This window comes from Plectropomus leopardus, chromosome 18 (genome assembly GCF_008729295.1).
Source record: "Plectropomus leopardus isolate mb chromosome 18, YSFRI_Pleo_2.0, whole genome shotgun sequence".
In the NCBI taxonomy this organism is placed as follows: domain Eukaryota; kingdom Metazoa; phylum Chordata; class Actinopteri; order Perciformes; family Serranidae; genus Plectropomus; species Plectropomus leopardus.
Window position 1 is genome coordinate 6,046,919 of NC_056480.1, and position 23,595 is coordinate 6,070,513.

Genomic DNA, 23,595 nt, shown 5'->3' on the forward strand with positions numbered 1-23,595 from the left:
AGCTTTGTTTTGACAATTTACTTCCGGGAAGCGCACACGAGCTGTTACCGCGCGCGATCGGGCTGTCACGCAGTAAGTTAAATTAACGTTTACAAATTCAAATTCAAACCGTGGAATTATTTCTAGCCGTTACTCAGAGTGACTCAGCAGACCAGCTGAAATCACAAAATTAGGCTGATCTCGTTGTCCTCAACAGTGTGGAGCTAATGATCTGATTTCAGTTCCTTTTTTTAACTTTTGCTTACTTTTTTTTAAATTCCTCTCTCGGTTGCTCAGTTACTACGGTCGTAATGGCTGACAACGCCGAGGTTACACCTGCCGTGAGCAGCCAGACTCCTGGGAAAGAGGAGCAGGGCGGAGGAGAAGGTGGAGGAGGCTCAGAGACGGATGCAGGAGGTGGTTTGACTGATGCTCAGAGAGAGGTGCTGGAGAGATGTCTGCATGCTCTCAGACAGGCTCAGAATGACAGTCACACACTGGCTGCTCTTCTGCTGGTAAGTGTGTGTCTACGTGAGATTAAATACACAGCACACACTATTTTCACTATAATCCCTACAGTTAATATTGTTAGTATGCTAACTGATTGACTGTACAATTCATATATTATGTACTAACTAGCAGCTAGAAAAATATTAGCATTAGTTCAAGTTGGAAAACCCTAAAAACAGTGATAGAAGTGGTTAAAAGCAGAAAGCGCACAAATGTTGGCATTAAAGGGCACTGCAGACAAAAAAAAGAGGCTTTGACTGGTAGCTTGGGACCTACTCCCCTGCTTTTTTTACCCTTTTTAGATTTGATTTATCCGTAACTAGTGCAAAAAATTATAAGTTGATTAAATGATTACTAGATGAACACAAAATGCAAAATATTTTCTGTTTCTTGCTCCTCAAAATATAATATATAATATGTAACTTTTTCTCTGTTTTTTTTATCACTTGATATTGAATAAATCGTGGGGATGTTATTTTTCTCTATCTTTTAAGATTTTATAGCCTAAATGATTTAGCACTTAGTCTATAAAGTAGTCAACAGATTACTCACCATTAGTTGTTAGTTGCTACCCTAACCACAACCTTGGATGGATAACTGAACAGGGCCTACCGCGCACAGGCAACACATAGAGACCAGGAAGAGACTCAAAATGACCGAAAAGGAATACAAAAAACTCCACAAGGAGTTGCAAAGAAACAGCAAAAAACCCACAAAAGGGACAAAACAACCACAAAGAAACACAAAACACAGCTACAACCAGTGACTACACCTAGATAAGCTGCAATATTCAAGTCTTACCATCATAAAAACTTATCGATTAAATGGGCAAAATATACCTCTTAGATGAACACAGCATCACAACTGACACCTTATAAAAATATTGTAAAGTTTAATCAACACCTTTCGAAATCAGTTTCAACAAAAACTGAATATAATAACTTTCACAAATGTATATTTTATACCAGAGGTACCGCTTTAGTTTTACTGTAGCTAGGTGTATGGTGTAGTATATAGGCTATGTACACGTAGAGATCTGATAGGTGGGTGTTTTCTCTGTTTTTTTGCCTTCTCTGTCTTCAGATAACTCGACTGTGCCCTGCAAACCAGCTTGACAAACCCACCTTAAGGCGCATCTTCGAGGCCGTGGGTCTGAACCTTCCTGCTCGGCTTTTGGTGACAGCAGTCAGAGGGAGCGACAACTCCGGCTTACCCCCACAGGAGCTCCTCTCACTGGGCACGGCTCTGTTGGCTGCCCTGAGCACAGATCCAGATATGGCCTCCCATCCCCAGCTCCTCACCACCGTCCCACTCCTGCTGGGCATTGTAGCAAATGGTCCTGTGAACCAGCAGAAACAGGAACAGAACCAGGATGGAGAGATGAGTCCAGGTTGTAAATCAGCAGAGAGTTCAAACACAGAAAGTAATCCTACCAATGTGGCAAAATTAGGAGAAGGTAAGACCAGCAAGCAAAAGGGTGATGGCAGTGAAGCAAACAAAGAATCAACATGTCAAGAAACCTCCACGTCCTCCAAGCTGGATGAGGCCATGGCTGCTGACTGCTACCAGGTCCTCACAGCTGTGCGTGCGTTACCCAGAGGTGCCGACCAGCTGTTGAGCAGAGGCGCCATTCCCGCTCTGTGCCAAGCAGTGCAACAAAACCAGACTTTCAGCCGTGAGAGGGGGCTCGCCTTGCTTGCTTGCCTTCTCGCAGGTAAAAATAAAGACAAAGTGTGGAGTAAACACTCGGCAGAACTCCTCTCTCTGCTGGTCAGGCTCTCCAAAGACTTCTGCAAAGCCACAGACCAGACCAAGCTTGACATGTGTGCCCAGTTGGTGCAGTTTCTTCCCCCAGTAGGAGTGGCAGTAGACAGTGAGGAGCTGAAGGGGGTCGTGGCCCGCGTATGGGGGGCATTGAGACCCATGTTGCAGGCTAAGTTGACCCCGAGACAGATCGGACCGATCCTGGTCCTCTGTGCTTGTCTGCTGGATTTGCACGGGTGGGAGCTGGTGGGACCACCAAAGTTCTGCTGCTTACTGGTGAACCGAGCCTGTGTGGAGGTCAGGATGGGTTTGGAGGAGCCACCTGGTAACGATCTGAGCCCAGAGCTGCAGCACACACTCACAGGTAGTATTCCAGTTAAAAAAAGGTTTCGTGATTGTAATTGTCAATTTCCTAATAACTGGCATACTTGCAAAGCTGAAGCCAACAGTTTGTCAGTGTGTTGATGCCTGTCCCACACTGCTTCCTTGGCAATTTTCATTATTTATTAACCCTTGAAAGCAGAGCAAATTGGCTTGATTTCCTTAAAAAAAACACGTCAAGATGGCAATGATCAAGGAAAAAAGAAATTGGTTTAAAAATAAAATAGAAGAAAATAACCTGAGAATTACTTTAAAATTTAAAAACAAAATAAGAAAAATAAAAATAAAAGTTAGCTAATTCTTTTAACCAGGCCTGTTGCCAGGACAGAAACACTGATCCCAGGAGTCCAGAGTCCCTAAATATAATCCACCCCTTTGAAATGCTTAACTAACCACCAAAAACATGTTTTGCACATTAATTTGACAGTTAAAATATATTTTCTTCCCATTCTATTTCCCTAAACATCTAAATGTTATTTCACAGTTTTCCCCACAATGCCATTCATGGACAGTTATTCTGGTTTAATAATATGGAATCACATCATCTCACTTTATGTTTTTTTCCCACAAAAATGGTTAGTTTTTGTCTCAAATATCCAAATCAGGCTTAAAGACTCTCCATGTATAATTTGTGTGTAGTTATAGGACTTTCTTAGGATGTTTAAAATCTCCAAAGTCTCTTAAAAATACTGAGGACATGACCTTGTTGTCCTCAATGGTAGCTACCACCCTGCTTTTAGTATCTGCTCTGAAACCATGTGGTAAGATTTGATTAAACATGATTAACTGTTCTTATAACTTATTTTTCCAGGCTGTTATCGAATCATGGAGGCTGCCATAGAGCAGGCCTGCTGTCTGGGAGTGTCGCAGACGACAGTGCCGACTCAGAGCTCCATCCCTTCGCTCAGTCTGCAGCAGAGCAGGCAGGTCCTCGGGGTGCTGGAGGAGGCCTTCTCCGCTTTAATGTATCACCTGCAGCAGGTGAGAGGAGAACGTTTCAACCTTATCTTCTGGTCTTTTTATACTCCACTACTTGTTGCTGGTTTTGGGTGAAATGATTTTTTGCTAGTTCTGTGACAAGAATTTACATTTCCTAGTAATTAAGAGTATGACATAAATTCTGAGTAAATGCCTGTGACTACCTAGTAATGTAATTAGGAATTAATTTTGAAATAATAAGCCTACAAATAGAGCTAAAATAATATTTTCTAGATTTATCAATCAGTCAACTGAGAAAATAAATGGCAGTATTTTAAAAAGTGGATTATTTTTTTAATGATTATTTATCAAGGTCTTTATGAAATAAAAATGTCTAAAATTCCGTAGTTATAGCTTCTCATATTTGATGAGTTGTTACTTTTGAGTGTCTTACTGGATAATAAACTGAATATTTTTAATGTCTGATATGTTGATTGGCAAAACACGACATTTGGTGACGTGGCCTGGGGCTTAAAGACATTGTATTGGACATTTTTCACTGTTTTTCAATATTTTATAGACCGAACAACTAAACAACTTACATAATAATTGTCAGAATAATTGTCAGATTTATTGCTTGTTATTGGTTGCAGCTCTGCAGCTAACAAATATTGGATTACATTGTGGAACAATGGAACAATAGCAGGCATTTTTTTGCTTGTTTTTTCCTTGGCAAGACAATGAAAAGCAAAGATACGCTGCCAAGGGAAAGAAAAGAAGAAAGAAATATTTTTGGGAGACCAGGAAGGTTTTTTAAAAAACAATATTCACTTGTTAAAATACTTTTGTATCAGAGCATTGAAGGAGAGAGGAAAGCACAACATTTTGTGTATAAATCTTTATATATGAAAATATGAATGTTGTGTTTTGATGTTCCGTTATAATAATGGTTCTTTTTAAAATGTTAAATCTCAGAGGTCAGTTCATGCACTTTTTTTAAAGAACGCTTCCTCAATTTTTCTCGTTCTCATAGGTGGATCCAAGTCGCTATGGTGACCCGTTTATTTTTGCCACTTTCCGCTCTCTGTGCTCGTGGCTGGCTGAGGAGACGTCCTGTCTGAAGGAGGAAGTGACTGCACTGTTGCCGTTCTTGATCAGCTACTCTCGGAGCCATCTGCAGGGCGAGAGCACAGAGCAGGGCCTCTCTGACTGGATGGCTGAGATGTCCGTTAGAGAGGAGAAGGAGGCGTGGACCGGCAAAGAAGCTCTGAGGTAAAGATGGCAATACATATTGGAGGAAATCAGTCATATAGCTTATAATTTACTCCACAGATTCTGTAGTTATCGGTCTCTTCTTCTTCTCTGCAGGTATCTCCTCCCCGCTCTGTGCCACCTGTCAGCGGAGGAAGGCCCCAGGAAGGTGCTGCTCACCCTCGACACCCCGGCCCTGCTGGTGGACTTTCTGTCACAGTGCTGGTCTTCCCTCAAAGGGAAAAGTGGAGCGGTGTCGGCCAGGAATCCCAGCATGGAGACCGCCTGCTCAGCCCTCCTCAACTTCACCGTCACAGAGCCCGAGAGAGTCAGGTAGCTGGTTTCTAACTGAAACACTCATCTGAAGCTGGCAAAATAATGATCTGTTGTTTTATTTATGTCCATCAGTAACTGAGATATCACCATTCTTCTGAACTTTTTCTGTTTTGTTGTCCAGGAAGGACCCGTGTTTCAGGACGCTGGAGGCCCTTCTGAGTGCAGCACTTCCTGTCTTGGTTCATAAACCCCACCTGCTGGTCCTAGCAGCCAATTACTGCACGTTGGGTCTGATGATGGGTAGACTCAAATCAACTCCCTCAGGTTTGTGACAATCGTGCAACAGTAAATTTATTTACCGCATTTTTCAAACTAGCGGAAATTATGTTTGAGTTTCATTCTGATCTGATATGTTGGAATAAAATGTCAGTGGGGCCAAAAAAAGTCAGAGGCTTTTGAAATGTCATGGAAAAGTTTTAAAGTTTTGTCCATGAAAGTGTGTGGGAAGCCTGACCAATTTTTCCCGTTGTGTTTGGGACAACACAAACTTATGTCCAGTAAATATACTCTGTAAAGTTTTTATCATGTTTCTTTTTATAGTAATTCTACAGGGCTATACAGAAAACCTAAAATTGTATTTTAACCCTTGTTAGGCACTCAGACTTTATTAATTCAATTATTTACACCCGTGTAGGGAAATGTCAAAATGTTTTTTAAGTACCAGGACTTTGAAAATGGCAAACCTAAATGGAATGCAGCCATTACTAATGTTATTAGTTACCCTTGTGCATTTATTTCTATGACTGCTTTGAAAAAGGCCTTTGGGGATGCAGATCATGTGGGCTCGAGGTTGGGCAGGAATTCTGCAGCACTTGAGATGCAGATTGGGGATGTAAACATTACTGTTGCTCTTAAAACCTCAGTTAACCCTTTGAAATCTGGTCAAATTGGCTTGATTTCTTTTAAAAACATGGGAGGCAGTGAAAAAGGAAATGACCCCAAAATTAGCAAGAAATTGGTTAAAAGTACAAGAACATTTCCTGAAAATTAGTTTAAAAATAAATAAATAATGAAAAAAAAAAAAGAAAAAAAAAAGAAATCAATTAGAAAAACTCCTAAATATATATATATATTCATTTTGTAACATGCGATTATATTTTTTCCCTAGCCTTTTTCTTTTTCCCTAGATATTTTCCCTTCCCTTTAAATTAATTTTCTAAAACAAATATTTTCTAAATCTGTTTTTTTCTTGGAATTTGTGGAACATTTGGTTGCTAACTGCCCTTTTTCTGTGTCTTCTAAATGAAAGAAATCGCACCAATTTGCTCAGGGTTCAAAGGTTTAAATACTTGCGAAAGGTGTCTGAAAGCAACACAAGAAAAAAGATGTTGTTCCACGTTTCAAAGTTTTAACCGAGTCTCTCTTCTTAAACCCGCACTTATCAATCAGTCTGACTTTCTGTAATGTGATATGGTTTGCTTATAGACCGAAAGTCATTATTTTGTTATTACATATTTTCTATCACATTTCAAATGTAAATATTGGCACAAAATGTCAATTATTGGCAGCTTTAGTTAAAAATCAGAAATATCCACTAACCATACATACTTGTTTATATTCCAGACTCAGTCGAAGCCAGCCAGAGACGGTTCTTCTCCTCAGCTCTCCGGTTCCTCCGCAGCGCCCTGGACTCTGGCTCCAGCTCCGGTCCGGTGAAGGTGAGCCTCAGCTGGGAGGAAAGCTGGGACGATGCAGCAGAGCTCTGGAGGTTGGGTCTGCAGGCGCTGGGAGGCTGCGTCCGCGCTCAGCCCTGGATCACCGCCCTGGTCAGAGAGGAAGGTTGGCTCAAACACACACTCACCATGCTGAGTCAATGTAGCGCACTGCCTGACCAGCACACACAGGAGGCGCTAGAGGAGGCCCTGTGCGCCGTGGCAGACCAGTGCCCAGTGTGTAAACTGGAGATTGGAGACATGATGAGGAGTGGTAAAGGAGCTTTGGTCTCTATGAGGAACCTGAAGAAATCAGTAGAGTTGAACATGAAGCAATAAAGAAGAAAGCCAAAGTTGTGTGTTTAATACTTGCGCCAATCTGAAGTGAATAATGTGTGACCCGCTGCTGCAGACTTTATTGTGAGAAAAAGATGAAAGGCCCCACATAATGCTGAGAGGGCTGGGTATCATCACTCGATACTGACCGAAATAACTCAGTATTAAGTAGTACTAAAACTTCTTCTGTCAAATGATACCTGCATTTCAACGTTTTTTGTACCCAAATCTGTTTAAAAAAATGGCTTTGTGTATGGGTTTCTTGCAGCCAGTCACTGCAAGCTTCCTATTGCACTCTGTTTGTGACAGTGTCACTGTAAGAGTACTGGTATCATCATTTCTTAAACAACACCCAGCCCTAGCTGCTGGTCCTGTGATTTTTAAAATGAGCTTGTATTGAAAAGACAGCACTCAAAATTAATATTTTTTTTGTGTAATGCAGATGTTCATACTGCGCCCTGAAAACAGTTTGTTACATGTCAATAGTAAAATGTTAATTTCTTTAATAAAAACAAATTTGTGAGAAAACCAACTACAATATGTTACTTTGTGTGCATCTTTTATTTATTTTTATAAATAACCCAACTAGCTGACTACGTCAACGTTAGGCAGAGCGGTTTTTAAGTCTTATTTGGGTGCCAGTTGATACTCACATTTATGTTGACTTTTCTTTTTTTTAAAGATTTGCATCTACAGAAGGAACAAATGGACTCTGGACTGAGAGCCACAAACAGTCAATAAGTAGCGAGAGACAGACTGAACAGTTTTTAATGGAATTGGTAAACAATAACAAAAATTGAATATTGCCAACCTTATACTTTAGTTCACAAGTCCTTTTAAGTAACTTTTAAGTCAGGATGTGTCTTTAGATTCTTTTAACACTGACTATGAAAATGATCTGGCAAGGCTGTTAATAGTACACTTTACATTGTTGAAACAGGCACAATAATTAAATATTTAAGCTGGGTGACAATGCAACACATGCCTGTCATAATTTTTTATTGTTCTGGAATTTTATCTTGTCAAAAGTTTAAGTTAATCTAGTCTCATAAGTGGTGTAGTAGAAGCAGAATTTTTATGAGTTCTTTATGACATTGCTCTGTCAGAGCTTCCGATTACCATTAACTTTAATAATAATAACAATTTACTCTATGCATACAGTCAACAGAAAGTCACGTTTTATGTTGCAATAAATATTTGGGCAAAATTCCCCCTAATCTTAAGTAGTTATTAATTCAGTTCATGCTGTTTTGAACCTTCAATTGTGGCTGCTGTAAAATTAGTCATAAATTTAATTCTGGGTGGGATTTAAAAAGTCTTTTATATAACATAATAAAGGTGTTTAAATCTAACAAACCATGATGTCTCAAGGTGTAAAGGTGGATAACTTGCTGCTGTTAATCCCCTCCTCCTCTTGTGTATAATTTACCACAAGATGGCGCACTGAGACTTGTTTGCACATAAAGTGAAGTTCTTGACACATTATACCTCTGTCTACATGCACGTGCGTTTACACAGAGACATGTAAAAGAAGAATTTTTACGTGATTCTTCTTCTTTTTTGATTTCCACCTAATTTCCTGTCTCTTATCCAGTAATGTTTTTGTTTCAGTTTGGTCATTTTATGCAGTAAAATCTTGGCGTAGAGATAATAAAGATAATGTATTACATATATAATAAAGGAATACATAAAAAATGCAGATTGACTAAAATATTTTTTCCCCGTGTTAATAAAGTAATTTTACCAAAGAGCAACAAGACGTTGTAGAAAGGTGAATGACTCATGTATTCATATTTATTGTTTTGCCAATATTTGTATAAATGTATTCATTCTTATCAGTTGAGAATATTTTATGTTGACAACTATTTACAAAAGGAGTATGAAAATGCTGCATGGCGATCCAAAGTATAAGAATTCGCGTTTTTGTTCATATCAGTGATGTTTTGCCCTCTAATTACCACCTGCCACTTGTTTTTCTGATTCACCATTGATCCTACAGCTCCTGCACAAACCGTGAAAAAGTTTTCAGTTCCCCCCTCCGCGACTCCTGTCACCTCCCGCCCTCCTTTTCCTTCTGCCCCCCCCCTCCCCCCTAACACCCATCCATACAAACTCCTGCATCGTCTCTCAAACTAACTCACTTCTCTCTGTACCTTCAGCTCGTCTCCTCTCCATCTACCGCGTCACATTAACCCCTCAGCTGCAGCTTGACAACCAGACTAGAGAGCCACCGGCATCACCATGCTCTGGAAATCCCGAACCAAGACTGACGGCCTGCAGGTAAAAGCAACACGACACAGTTTTCTTCTGTTAATATTGCGCTTTAAGCGGCTTATTAAGTCCATCACCACTGCGTAAAAGGCTACACATGGTGGGCCTGTTGGCTTGTTTTTTAAGGGAAAGTGAAGCAGAAAATTCACCTGTCGTTTGTGAAACGTTTGAGCGATTCAGCTTGGGTAAAATGTTTGGCTAAAACTGCATTATTTTGATTATAAAACTGAAAAAAAAAATCTCACCAGAGGGAACTGCATATCCGTACGTAAAAGCGACTGCAGTCTTAACTTAGACGTTAAAATGTTTTTGTGGGGATGCTTCTTAAATAAACACAAAGAAAGTGTGATATTTAATCATCTCTCTCTGTGCGTAAAATCTACAACATCATCCAGTGCCATTTTAAAAATATTAAACGCAAAACTGCCGCGTGTTTGAATTAACGGAGCGTAATTGAATGAATATATCTCTTTAAGAGAAGTGGACCCTCTCGACCCCTCCCCTCATTCTGCCGGGTGTGCGCAAAACCTATAAGTAGTGCGCTCATGGAGAGTCTGTAGGACTCCGTGTGTGTTGTGCGCGCGTGTGCGTATCTGACAGCAGCTTTTCATCTGCGCGTAAAGAGCTCACAGAGAGAGAAGGGAAAGTAAATAACACCTTTTTGAAATTAATGGACCGTTGAAACAGTCTGGATTACACTGTCGGAGCATTTGGTAACATCTTTGAGTCGTTGGAAGCCTGCGCATCCTGTTGAATTTTAAATTTGGGGGGTATCCAGAGTGGTCCAGATGTTAATCCACACCTATTCGGCCATGGTGAGTTTGATAGAGACTCGCTTTTTTAAAAAGATTTTTTGACTGTTGGATGTCTGCTCATTATGAATGTAATTCAATTTTAGTTTAGAGTTCTGTGCCGAGTGTCAGTAGATTGAACATGGGCAAAATTTATTATCACTTAAAAACAGCTAATTCCGTGCAGATTAAGGTATAGGTATCAGTGATATATATGTTTGATATAAGGTGTCAGTAAAAGACTGATTTCATCTATTTGCTCCATATTTGGACGTGACATTAACTATCAGCTTGAGGAGTATAATGGTGATTCCTTTTTTTTATAATTAAATGCATTTTTGGTAAATTTGTTCTTTGCTCTCGATAACAAAGTGTCCATACTTCCCAATAAACCTTCCTGACACTGAGTGTTGTGTTGCGGCGCGGCGCATCTGTCCGCGGAGATGCTCTTTGTCTGCACAGTGTCACAGCAAGTGAGACCGGCTGACAGTGAAGTGTCCACTCACTGCACACATGCCGAAAAAGACTGTTACTCCATCTGTATGGAGGAGAGTTATCGTTTTTACAGCTTCACATTTAAACTTTGTTAGACTAAAATAATGAAAACAATCCTACAGCTGTATGTCATGTATATGTGCGTTTTTAACCTGGCAGCGGGCCTCTCCGTCTGGCACATAATGGACATTGTTCCACAACAACAGCATTGATCTGGGTGACCCAGCTTTTTTAAAAAATCCAATTATACCAGGATGTGTGAGCAGAAATGTAGGCTACTGGACTAAATGTTTTTACACACACTGCTGCGTGCTGGTGTCTTTTACATGAGCGGGTTAAACTTTTAAAGTCAAAATAAATTTTCTGCGCCTCGTCAGCTTGAATGAACCCTTTTTTCCTGTTGTGGGGTCACTGTGGTTTTGTTGACACAATGACAGATTATTTACAGATGCATTCCCCCTCCCGGAGCAGCGTGTTGTTGTCGTGCATTACCTGTCCTTTGTGCAGCTTCTTGGTGGCCATGACCTTTCTGACACTGTTCAGCGGCGATGCCAAGGGCGCCTTCTGCCAGTGCGCATTACTTCAAGCGCTGCTATTTCCAACCACCTAACACAAATGGAAATACATTTATTTATGTGGTGTAGCTGTTTTTGTTATAATAAAACCACCTTTATATATACACACACACACAAACGTAGATGAATGGTGTCAGAAAGGTCATGGCCACCAAGAAGCTGCAATTCCAAATTTTCTCACTTTAAAAATTTCCCGGAGCTCCTAACTTTTGGAGTCTGACATTTGATACAATAGTCTCGTATCACACATTTGGGAGAAACAGTCTGATGAGGGCTTCCTGACATGAAGCAAACTTTTTAATTTTCTGCAGGACCGCGCAGACGGACTAAGCGGCTCTTCGCCGAGTGGGCGCCTCTCCCAGCTGTCCTCCCTGAACCAGGCTGCCTACTCCTCGGCTCCCCCGCTCTGCCACACTCCGGCCTCTGACTTCCAGCCTCCGTACTTCCCTCCCCCCTACCCCCAGTCCTCCCTGCCATACTCCCAGAGCCAGGACTCATATTCCCACCTGTCAGACCCCTACCCCTCCATCAACTCCATCCATCAGCATCAGCAAGCGGCGTGGCACTCGCAGAGGTCGCGCTCCGACGACGGGGGACTCCTTTCACAGTCGCACCGGGCTCTGAGCCTCGACCCCCGGCGGGAGTATCCAGCTGTCCCCCGGCTGCTGCACGGGCTCGGGGAAGGCGCTGCCGCTCTCGGGGACGGTCCTCTCGGGATGCACCTGGGACATCACGGCCTGGAGGATCTTCAGGTGACTTTATTTATTTTTGGCTTTCTATGGCTTGGTTGCTTTGGCGCTGCGCACTGGGAAGACCGTGCGTAAAAGTCACTCAATCAAGTGCGCACAAACATTAACTCTTTTTAAACAAAATCTCTTTAATTAATTGTCATTTTTTTCTATTCCAATTCTGTTATAATAACCCTATATCATGGAAAATAATTGCGAAATTATCTCCTGTTCTTAAAAAGACGTGGATGTTTGCAACAGGCCCCGAAGGCAATTTATCTTCTTTTCCTTCAAACGATACAATTCATGATGAAATAGCTCACATTAATCGAATAGATTTTTAAGGAACCACTTTTAATTAACAGATACTACACATTAATAATCATTTTCATTAATTTGGAATGGTTACTTACCTTCTATCTTCTTCTTTTATGTTAATGCAATTATTTATTTAAACAAAACTCCTGCACACATTTAGCTTATTTTATATGTATTTCCCATAAAAATTCACAGTAGCGATTTTGGTGTCTGATATTTAAATATGAAAGAAAGCAATTGTGCGTCGCTTTCTACAGACAAAATGAAACAGATTTTTTTAAAAAAATGCCTTCTTTATTGTTTGAGTGAGATGTCAGGTTTAAAATGTTAATTTCTGCAGAATATTAGCAGGAATTGTTTATGTTTTTTCTTTACATTTTGTTCTAAATTCATGTATAAAAACATATTAGATGACTGCGTTTCTATTCGTCAGTGTGGATTTTATGTGGCCTGTTGAATGCGTCTTTCTCTAACATGATTTGTCGTTTTTAATAATTTTTAAAAACAAAGATGTGTTTCGAGTAATGTAAAATTTTAGTTGAGCTTAATCTATAATTCCTACTATAAGGGGAAGTCTTATAAATCACATAAATTATACGAAAATATATAATAGTTTTTGGAGATTTTAAGATTTGAGTTCCCAAAAAAATACCGTTTATTTAGTGACATTTGCCCGTCTTATTATTCGTCAGGACATTCACGCAGTATTATCCGATGTCTCGCACAAAGACAAAGTGATCCTGCAGCCTTTTGCCTTCTGCAAGTTTTTTTTTTTTTTTTTTTTTTGGTGAGAAGAATAGTTTCTATGGTTTATTGAGCAGTCAGCTTCCCTGCAGCAGGTGCAGCTGCAGACGCTGTTTGTTGCCTCCTCGCAAAGAAAAAAAAAACATACCGAGACCAATTGATGTGCACGGTCATTAATAGAAAAGAAACGTTTGAGAGAAGCGCCAGGCAAGGAGTCAACCCGGGCATGTTACTGTTAAACGCTCCCACTTGACAAGGACCTTTATTTGATTAATGGATTATATCCTCCGCGTTTGAATCCTCTTATAAATTCAACACAAAAGGGAGACATCCGAGAATCGCCCTACACGACTATTTCATCCTTAGCGAATGAAAGAAATCGAATTATTTAGGTGGCTGTTTTTGATCATTATTTAATCAAATTTTCTTCTTTTAACATTTAAATTCTCCTAAATATGCCTATAGTTGAGGATTTAAAAAAAAGTCGTCTTCACATATTATGAATTGTTACATTTGTCACATTGTTACATTGGAAAAATACAATAAATAAACTGCTCTTTAGTTATTTGAAACAGGGTAAATTGTGACAGTTTTTCTTTAATTTAATTCCATATTTAGTGAATAAGTGGATTATTTCTTGCATTTAAAATTTAAAAGGCAACTTTTTTTTTGCACAAAAAATGATTTAAGAACCAAACACTGGGCTCATAAACAATGTAAAAATATGCTTTTATATGATTCTGAAAATTTAAAACATTAAATGGCAAAAATACATGTGTAGAAATATGAATAACTGTGTCATAACTTCCATAATTTCCCATCTTTCTATTCTGCACAGAGCATCTAAATCGAATAAGAGTAACCGATTTTATTATTTACTCAGCTATGGATAGTGTTCATATGTGCTGCGAGTGAAAACCTAACGCTGGACCTTCCATCTTGCTTTGGCCTGAGAGCAAAAAGCTGTGTGTGTGTGTGTGTGTGTGTGTGTGTGTGTGCAAGTGTGTGCATAAGTGTGTGTAGGTGTGTGCTTTGGCCGTGAGGCCGGTGGATAAATGATAGTGACTGTCTGTCTGTCTGACACAGGGAATGGAGGAAGGATCAGCCCTGGGCATCCTCGACCACTCTGTCATTAAAAAAGGTAAGAGGTGGGAGGGCTCTGTGTGTGTGTGTGTGTGTGTGTGTGTGTGTGTGTGTGTGTGTGAGAGAGGGAGGGAGAGGAGAGAGAGAGAGAGAGAGAGGAGAGAGAGAGAGAGAGAGAGAGAGAGAGAGACAGAGACAGAGAGAAGAGAAAGATTGAGTGTGTATGTGTGCATTTGTGTCTAAGTGTGCACCTATATAATTGTGCTATACATGCTGAAGGGGGTTTTGTGTTTAGGGGCACTCCAACACCAGTCTCTCTCTCTCTCTCTCTCTCTCTTCCTCTCCTCTCTCTCTCTCTCTCTCTCGCGCTGTCTCACTCACTCACACACACACACACACACACACACACAACACACACACACACACACACACTATAAATAATTCTGTTTTGCTATTTCATTTGATGTGTGAGTGTGTGAGTGTGAGAGTGTGTGTGTCAGTGTGTGAGTGTGTGTGTGAGTGTGTATGTCAGTGAGTGTGTGTGTGAGTGTGTGAGAGTGAGAGTGTGTGAGAGTGTGTGAGTGTGTGTGAGTGTGTATGTGTGTGAGAGAGAGTGAGAGAGAGAGAGAAAGAGAGGGATTAGAGTGAAGAGGAGAAGTGGGGCAAAGAAGAGAAAAGGGAGGGGAACATGATAAAAGAGGAGTTGTGGGGGAATTTGCAGAGTATGATCACTCTAATATTACCGACTTGCAGGAGACACAGGGGCACGATTAGAAAATTCAAGTTGGATTTGTTGCTGCTAGAGTGTGATACTGTGAAAACCTCGCTCAAGCAACAACAAAAAAAAGATATGATAGACGTGTGTAGTGCTGAAAAAAAAAGCAAGGGGTTTTTCTCTGAAAACAAGCTTAACATGACAGCCAGTGTGTTGTAAAATGACTGACAGCAAATTATTAAATGTGCTTTTGCTGACAAAATAACTCTCAAACACAGTGGATGTTTTCTGTTTCATAGAGGTACAATAATAAATTCAGTATATTTTAGCATCATAAATCTAAATATCCAAACCCTTGACTGACCTGAACCTGAATCCAAAGTTCTCACAAAAACAGGGATTTAATTCTCCAAATCAGATCCCCGAGGAAGACGAGGAGGAGGCCCACACTATACATTTCTAGCCTGATTCAAACTGCAGCAAACCAGCAGTCATTTGATGAAGTGACAGTGATTCCACTTGTTTGCCAAACGCTTAGAATTGATCAATTACCACAGCGAGACTTCTCCCCGGCAAGCACTTATAGAGCAGATAGCGGAGCAAACCTAAAGCCCTCATGAATAAGAAAATCCAACAGGGAGAAGAGACGAAGTATAGGAAAGGAGAGGGGGGAAGATAAAGAGTGGGAGGCACAAGAAAGAGTCAAAGATGATAAGAGAAGGAGAGAAAGAGAGGGAGGGGCGGAGAGATGACAAAGAGGGAACTCTGCTGCTCTGTGGCCTCGCTGATCGGCTGCTTGTGAATGAGAGGATTTAGGAGATTTTTTCAGTCTGTGCTGCACAGCAGGGCGTCGTGAAGAGGCCACCCGCCGCCCACAGAGCGAGGGGAGAGCCGGCGTACAGTTGTACAGATAATTCTTTTCTTTAAGGAAAGAGAAAGGAAAAAATGCAGAGCCATCGGGACTGGGGAGACCACAGAAAGAAAGAGAAAGATGACTTCTGAAAATCAGGCACATGTTGCATATTCTTGTAAACATAAATGTATTGTTTACTATTCTGGCTTAATTAACTTGCTGTGAAGGGCTGATTCTCCCAAATTATGAGAAAAGACATGCTTTCAGGGAACAACATGGAACCATTGTCAGTTCCTGCTAACACTCAGCTGCAACAATTAGTCGATTAATGGATTAGTAGAACGAAAGAAAATTAATCTCAAACTATTATAATAGTAATCAATTAATTGTTCAGTCATTTTTTTCAAGCAAAAAATGTCAAACAATTGCCAGTTCCAGTTTCTTAATTTTTGAGGGTTTTCTGTGTTTTTTGTCATTTATGATAGTAAATGAAGAGTCTTGGGTTTTGGACTGTTGGATGGACAAAAGAAGCAAATTGAAGACGTCACTTTGGGCTCTGGGAAATTGTAATGAGCATTTTTCACCTTTTTTGACATTTCTAAACTAAATGATTTAGAAAATAATAATCAGATTAATCAATAATGAAAATAAGGCAGCCCCACTGTTGGCTTAGTAATAAAGGCATAAAATACCTTTTAAAAACATACTGATTCTCTTGCATATCTTCTCTTTCTGTGCTTTTGCTGTGTCTAGTCATGCTGATAGTTTTGGTTAAATTTGTCCAGATCCTTCATGTTTCCTCCACACTGATACATTGAAGGTGAATGGGATTTTGTTTTTGTTGTGCTTGCAGCGGTGAAAAATCACATTTAAAATACATAAACACATTTTTCCAGACACAGTTTCATAATAATTTCTGGAAAATCCACAAAATCAGCGGTTACAATAAAAATAGTTCGCAGAGAGGTTAATGGAACTTTTCTAGAAAGACATTTTGGGACAACATTTGCCTCCACTCTTCTGGGGTAGAGGCAGAAATTTGAAACACAGGTGTCTCAAAACCTGGCTGTACAAAACTAAATACATCTGCATGACTAGAACCCACTAGAGGTAACACAAAATTATCTGGTTGAATATGAACCCTAAAAAAAACCTCAAACCTGCTGCTGTCCTATCAAGGAACATCTGCATTTATGGTAAAATAAAATGGATAAAACCAATGACGTAGTGTTCTAATTTATCTCTGTATCCTTTCACAAGATGTGGTTGAGAAGTAGATCAACACACACAGAAACACACAAAGAGGCTTTTCAATCCTCTCAATTCAGAGGATTTCTGCCCACACAACTGCAGTTTAAGTGGATTTAGTATTCAAGATTAAGACTGCAAAGATAATGTCATCGACACCAATTAACACCTTAGAAGATGACATAACAAAGATGGAGCGAGAAAAGCTGAATAGACTTTTATCTCAGTATAAATCATCAGACTGTCAGTGCTGCGACAGGTAATCTGGACAACTAAGAAATAAAGGAGATGCCTTTTAAAGGTCCAGTGTGTCAGATTTAAGGACTTATTTATTGGTAAAAATGGTATTTAATATTGATAACTGTTTTTTCATTAGTTTGTAATCACCTAAAATAAGAATAGTTGTGGTTTTGTTATCTTAGAATGAGCTGTTTATTGTCTGCAAAGGGACAAACCAAACAGGTTCATTTGCGTTTTGGCATCGGCCACCATAGTTCTCCTAAACGCTTGGCACAATAAATTCAATTTTGCAACCTCTCCGCTGGATGTCACTAAATCCTCCACACCGGACCTTTTAAAAGGCCACATTACTCCTCAAATCTTTAACTCCTAAGTGGTTGGAGAAGGCTTCAGATGATTCGCTATGACCCCTCCTCCTCCTCCTCCAAAACCATACAAGAAAACCGAATTTTAAAAGTTTACCACAGTGCAGAAAAGTGAGTGTGAAATGAGGTCTTTAAGGTGTGAACTAAAGCTATTTGAGAATGCGCAATTAAAATGTAACCACATGCAGTCTAAACAGTAGAGTCAACAAGCAGCACTCCAGAATTAGAGCTGTCGAGGCAGGGGAGAACATTACACTGAATAGATCAGCAGAGAAGTCACACAAGTCATTCACACAAAATAATTGTCACAGCAGAAAACATATGTTTGGATCTGAGATCTTTTTCACGTTTGCATTCTGTGTTTGTTGCTTTTGAACTCGCAAATGAGCCTAAACTTTATTTTTTCTCTTTCGTACCTCCTTCAGTTCCCATCCCATCCAAGCTGAACGGCTCGTCCCTGTCCGCCTTGTCTCTCTGTAAGGAGGGTCTGGGTGTGGGAGCTGTGTCCAACCCAGCCGAGGTTTTCTGTTCAGTCCCGGGTCGCCTCTCACTGCTCAGCTCCACCTCCAAGTACAAGGTGACGGTCGGGGAGGTGCAGCGACGCCTCTCCCCACCTGAGTGCCTCAACGCCTCTCTGCTGGGTGGAGTCCTCCGCAGGTGAGAGGGAGATGGGGATGAAGAAGATGTGATGGAGTTTAAAAGTTGTTGCGCTACAGACAAAGACAAAAAAACACCTTAAGTTCACAATCTTGTCTGTCTTTTCTCGCATCTTAGCTTTTACATTTGAGAGTTTTACCTTTTTAGGCCTCTAAATATAATTGTCATAAGGGAAAATATGTCCATAGTTGAGCTTTTACAAGCCTAAGAAGTTGAGAGGCAGTGCCTTAAATGGCATATATCCAGATGAAAAGAGCTTGCAATTGCATTGTTATTAAGTGATGTATATCTTATTCCCATTAATCAACATTTTGTTGATTATTCAGATTAAAATAGCCATTATTTACTGCCTTTTGTTTAACCATCTACCAAAACCAAAGTAAATCTACAGTGACTATTTGGTGCCAGTGTTCACAAAATTCAATGAAGCAATCCAGCATTGCAGAGGGATAAAAAATAGAGCATGTGCATAGCAGAGGACTTTTATTTTAACAAAGTAAAGATGTGTCAGTCATAAACTGATGCAGGAAAGGCACACATTGGTGCAGAAAATTTCTCAAAAATGTGTGATGTTTAAAGTTTCCTAAGGGATGACCACCAAACCTCCCATTTCTTATATGTTCCTCCATTTAGCAACCTGACTTTTTGTCAAGGGGACCAGGGCAATGTTAAGTCCCAGGTTGGCCTACAAAAAAAAAATGAATAATGTTAAAAGCCATTTAAGCCTCATAAGTTGATTTTTATACTGTAAACTGTTAAACTATCTGTCTATCCAAAATTGTACAAAATGATTGAAACCACACGACAGAGACTCTTGGTGTCATTTCACACTGAAGCTTTTTTAGAGTAAGAGAGCTTGAACTTAATGATGGGGTCAGAGCTAAAGGACCCAAAATGGGTCATGGGACTAAATCACAAGAGATGCAATGTGGTTTAACGAACCGCCACCTGAGGGCAAGAGAACAACTTTATGATTTGGGTTGCATGCTGAAATACTCTAAGAGGACATAATTAAAAGATCTAAAGGGTAGTAAATATCATAATCCCTCCTTGGTAGAGAGATACAGCGACCCCACTGATAATAATACATCAGTGCCTGTAATTTTGAAGTACTTGTACATCACTTGATTATTTCCATTTTACTTTACACTTATACTTTGCTACATTTCAGAGGAAAAATTGTACTTTTAACTGTTACAATTAATTGATAGTAATACTCACTATAGAAATTAAGATTTTAGATATGAAAAATAAAATAAAATACAATGCATTGTTATAGTTGAACCATCTAACAGTCCATAAAGTGAGTAAAATTAGCTCCACCTCAACAAAACAACAACAATGAAATGCTGGTATCATATCTATACAACATTCTCTCTACATTATAATTCATTATAACAAAACATTACAATTTAACACTCACAGAGGCCATTTTCTACATATTAGGTACTATTAATTTTGATTACTTTGATAATTTAAGTAGATTTTTCTGTTTAATTTCTTGTTTTTTCTTTTACTTAAGGTGTAAAATACATTTTCTCCTATCAAATAAATTCCTTAAAATATTTTTGTATCAATAAGCCCTTAAATTCAGGTGTTAAAAAAATAAAGAATAGGGTGCAAAGTAAAGTAAAAGAACAACTAAAAACAGCAAAAATCCAAGACACTATCAGTGTTGACAGAGAACATACTGTCGGGTGATTTCAGCTTCACATTCACTTACATAAACGCACAAAGACACAAAAGCACACATAAATACCCAGCCACAGACACATGCGCGCACACACACACAAAAACACACACGCGCATAAAACACACATATACAAGGACCATCTCCTAAAAACTGCTCTCTCTGTCTCCCTGTCCCCCCTCAGGGCAAAGTCAAAGAATGGTGGCCGCTGTCTGAGAGAGCGTCTGGAGAAGATTGGCCTCAACCTGCCCGCCGGGCGACGCAAGGCAGCCAACGTCACTCTCCTAACATCTCTAGTGGAGGGTAGGGGAAACACACACACACACACACACACACAAACACACACACACACACACACAAACACACACACACACACACACACATACAGTGACCTGCATATATCCTGACAGATAGAGACACATATTCACATAGAAATGTCCTCGCATGAGCAGGCATGAATAAACAAGTCATAGCACGGGTGGCTGCATGCATGGTTGGTGTCATTTGAAAAAGCTAAAGCTGTGGCCGCCTCACAAAGCCAAAGAGCAGTGAACTGTTTGAGTAGTGAAAGTGAGAAAAATGGGTGCAGAGTTTATCTCATGACCTGAACTGACCCAAGCGGTTACAGCTGTCTTTTAAATGTGCATCATTTAAAACCAAATATATGGTTAATTATCCGAAATCTCAACTGACCTTTAGCTCCTAAAAACAGGAAGAGATAGAGCTGCTTTGTTGCCTAACTGATGTAAAAGACTATCCCTTTTTGTACTGGTTTGACTATTTTAATAGACACCCTCCTCCTCTTCCTCCTCCTGCAGGTGAGGCCGTCCATCTGGCGCGGGACTTTGGTTACGTGTGTGAGACAGAGTTTCCAGCCAGAGCCACAGCTGAGTATCTGTGCAGGCAGAGCGAGCCCGACCAGCTCCCCACACGGCGCAGCATGCTGCTCGCCACCAAGTGAGTGCTTCATCCCGCCCGCTACACTTTTTTTAAAGGGCCACTTCACCTATTTTTCATGCTGGTCATGGGGAGCAGCAGGAGTCACATCACATGAGTAATGTCAGTGTGGACCTGCAGACTATAAATTAATAATAAAGTAATAAAGATGAAAAACTTGAGTGTTTACCAGACAGGGAGCATCTCAGGTCACTGAGTTCTGGGGGCAGCAAAATAAACTATTGCAGTTTCAATTAATAACCAGGCACTAATTTACCCTTTTCCATCATTCTGTGGGCATCCATGATCTAATTTTATGCTGCACACAGCATGAGTCTATATTTCATATTGATCTGCTTGAAAAAAAATGCAAAAATGACTTGTCTTGTTTTGTAGATGCATTTTTGATGAATGATAGTGCAAAGTGCTAAGCATTTTGACAATCATATTGTATTTCCTGTAACTACTTCATGATAAAAATCAGTGTCACCAGTTCAGTTCTTTTAATGTGAAGCTGTAGCAGTAGGAAATGTTTGGTTTGTATTAGCAGTAACTTAATACAGCATTTTTTTTCTCCATGAATGTCACTCTTGACACTCAGTTCAGAAAACTGCAAATATACAAATACTGCAATACTTTAATCAGTTGGCCTGTGGCTCAATTGCCATTGTATTACCTCATTTGGCTATATACTGATTTTGTCATATGAACAGCGTTACGATGTTGGTTGATCGTAGTAAACATGATCAAAATTTTGAGGTAAACGTACGCAGCTAAAAAGCAATCAAAATAAGCAAAAACTTTAATACCTTTTTCTTTTTTCGAAACAAGCTGACATCAGCTTGTGACAGATTTCCTAATGTAGTCATCTGCGCCAGGCACACTACTGCAAGTGTTTAGCCTTCACTACTACAATTAGCTAGCTACATGCTAATGTCAGGTAAACATGTAATCTTGGTTGACAGTGTTGTTCATTTCTTCCCAATTTCGTGTTTCGTGTGTGTTAAAGCATATCAGGTTTGGAAGATTTTGTTAAGAAGCTGCTACATTCGCTACTACATTCTGTTACCTTGCAGAAACACTGAAATTTGAAAAACAGGGACACGCTGACCTATCAGAGCAGATTGGGCTTTTTCAGGAGGGGAACTTACAGAGACAGGTGCTAACACAGAGCTTTTCAGACTGACGGTATGAGGAAAATAAGTGTTTGGGTTTTTTTTTAACTCTGAAGCCTGTAAATATGTGTCAGTAGGAACCCAAATAAAAGTATGAACCTGAAAATACACATTAAAAGGGCCTCTTTAAGAAAAAACACTTTTTCAACAACCATCTAAACAATGAATCTAATTTATTTTTGTGTAAATAATTCTCAGAGCATCACAATTAAAAAGTAATTTCTCTTTTCTTCTCAGGGAGATCTGTAAGGAGTTTGTGGACATGATGTCCCAGGACCGCTCTCCGCTGGGCGGGAGTCGACCCACCCCCTGCCTTGAGCCCGGTGTCCAGGGAAGCCTCACCCACTTCAGCCTGCTCACCCACGGCTTCGGTACCCCCGCCATATGCGCCGCGCTGTCCGCCTTCCAGAGCTACCTGATGGAGGCAATCAAAATGCTGGACAAAGGAGAGGGCGGAGGGAAGAGCCACCATGACAAGGAGATGAAACACCGCAAATAGAGGAGGAGGACGGACAAAATATGTCGACGGATGACATGAGAGGCAGAAAGGAGGAAGAAAAAAGAGGGGAGAAAGACTGACTGGTGCCCCTCTGTGTCTTTACCTTTGCCCTCAGGATAAAAACTGAGACTTTTACCTCCCAGACAAACCTCTGCGGTCCCTCTCGTCAAGGAGGCGGGGGGGTCATGATGATATCTGTACTGTAATGTGTGTCCACAACCACCTCACTCAACATGACGCATGGACCTCTTTTCTCAGTAGCTGGTTTGTGTCATGATGGCGTCTACAAAACATCTTTTCAGGATGAGTTCCTACATATGGCTGTATTTATTTACCCCCTCCTTTTTTAAATTTGGGTAAACATGTCACCTTTATCTGTGTTTTAGAAACCCTGCCTTCTTCTCTCACACACACACTTACACACATTTTTTTGGACTGAACTCATCTGGGAAGTCTCGTAAAGCCATATCCGAGACAACAACCTGCTCTTTGCTCCTCTTGAACTTTGGGAGACTTTTAACTCTACCTGACTGGACAGGCACAGCTTCCATATGTAGTTAGGTGGTGGTCATGGGAAATTGAGTTCTCTAACAGCAGGGTGAGGAGGAGGAGTCAAAGGCAGCTAAAGGAGATTTGGTTTCTTTTATTTTAAAGTACTGCGTGTTGGTAACTTAAGAAAATAACACAAATCATTTTGTACTTTCTGTGTATGTTTATTATTAATGTTATTACTGTTGTTATTATTATTGTATTACGGCATAAATGTAATATATTATTAAAGAATTAAGAACTGAACAGTTGAGTTTTATGAGTTTTTTTACATTTAGATGTGAATTATCACAATGGTAAAAAGTAACAGCACCCTCAGATATCTTTAATTGCAATTGCCCACTTCAACTTTTAAATCCAAAGATGACAACGTGCTTTTATCGTGCTCTTACTGCAAATACTTGCTCTTTCCAGTAACGCCAGTAATGTTTTTTTTATTAATCCCTGTAGGCAAAGTCTGTTGTGACCTACACACGAAGGTCATAGTAAGGGCTGCAACCAACACTTCATTTCATTATTGATTGTGTCAATTTATT

General features: G+C 40.1%; 2 protein-coding genes across 4 annotated transcripts; both read left to right on the forward strand.

The window, feature by feature from the left end:
• The first annotated feature begins 36 nt into the window (after window positions 1-36).
• ncdn (neurochondrin) lies at window positions 37-7,659 on the forward strand. Of its 2 annotated transcripts, XM_042506387.1 has the most exons (8): window positions 37-72; window positions 277-494; window positions 1,573-2,617; window positions 3,446-3,615; window positions 4,586-4,824; window positions 4,921-5,136; window positions 5,261-5,403; window positions 6,703-7,659. In XM_042506387.1, exons 2-8 carry the CDS (start codon window positions 291-293, stop codon window positions 7,128-7,130), a joined length of 2,445 nt encoding a protein of 814 aa, XP_042362321.1. In that variant the 5' UTR covers window positions 37-72; window positions 277-290; the 3' UTR covers window positions 7,131-7,659. The 2 variants fall into 2 exon arrangements, with proteins under 2 accessions (XP_042362321.1, XP_042362322.1); XM_042506388.1 differs by lacking the exon at window positions 37-72 and having other exon boundaries at window positions 145-494.
• Window positions 7,660-9,368: 1,709 nt separating this feature from the next.
• On the forward strand, window positions 9,369-23,164 carry tfap2e (transcription factor AP-2 epsilon). Of its 2 annotated transcripts, none has more exons than XM_042506719.1 (7): window positions 9,369-9,407; window positions 11,571-12,011; window positions 14,136-14,190; window positions 17,979-18,210; window positions 20,085-20,203; window positions 20,719-20,857; window positions 22,249-23,164. In XM_042506719.1, the coding sequence occupies exons 1-7, from the start codon at window positions 9,369-9,371 to the stop codon at window positions 22,508-22,510; spliced, it is 1,287 nt and encodes a 428-aa protein (XP_042362653.1). In that variant the 3' UTR covers window positions 22,511-23,164. The 2 variants fall into 2 exon arrangements, with proteins under 2 accessions (XP_042362653.1, XP_042362654.1); XM_042506720.1 differs by lacking the exon at window positions 9,369-9,407 and adding an exon at window positions 10,111-10,213.
• Window positions 23,165-23,595: the final 431 nt, after the last annotated feature.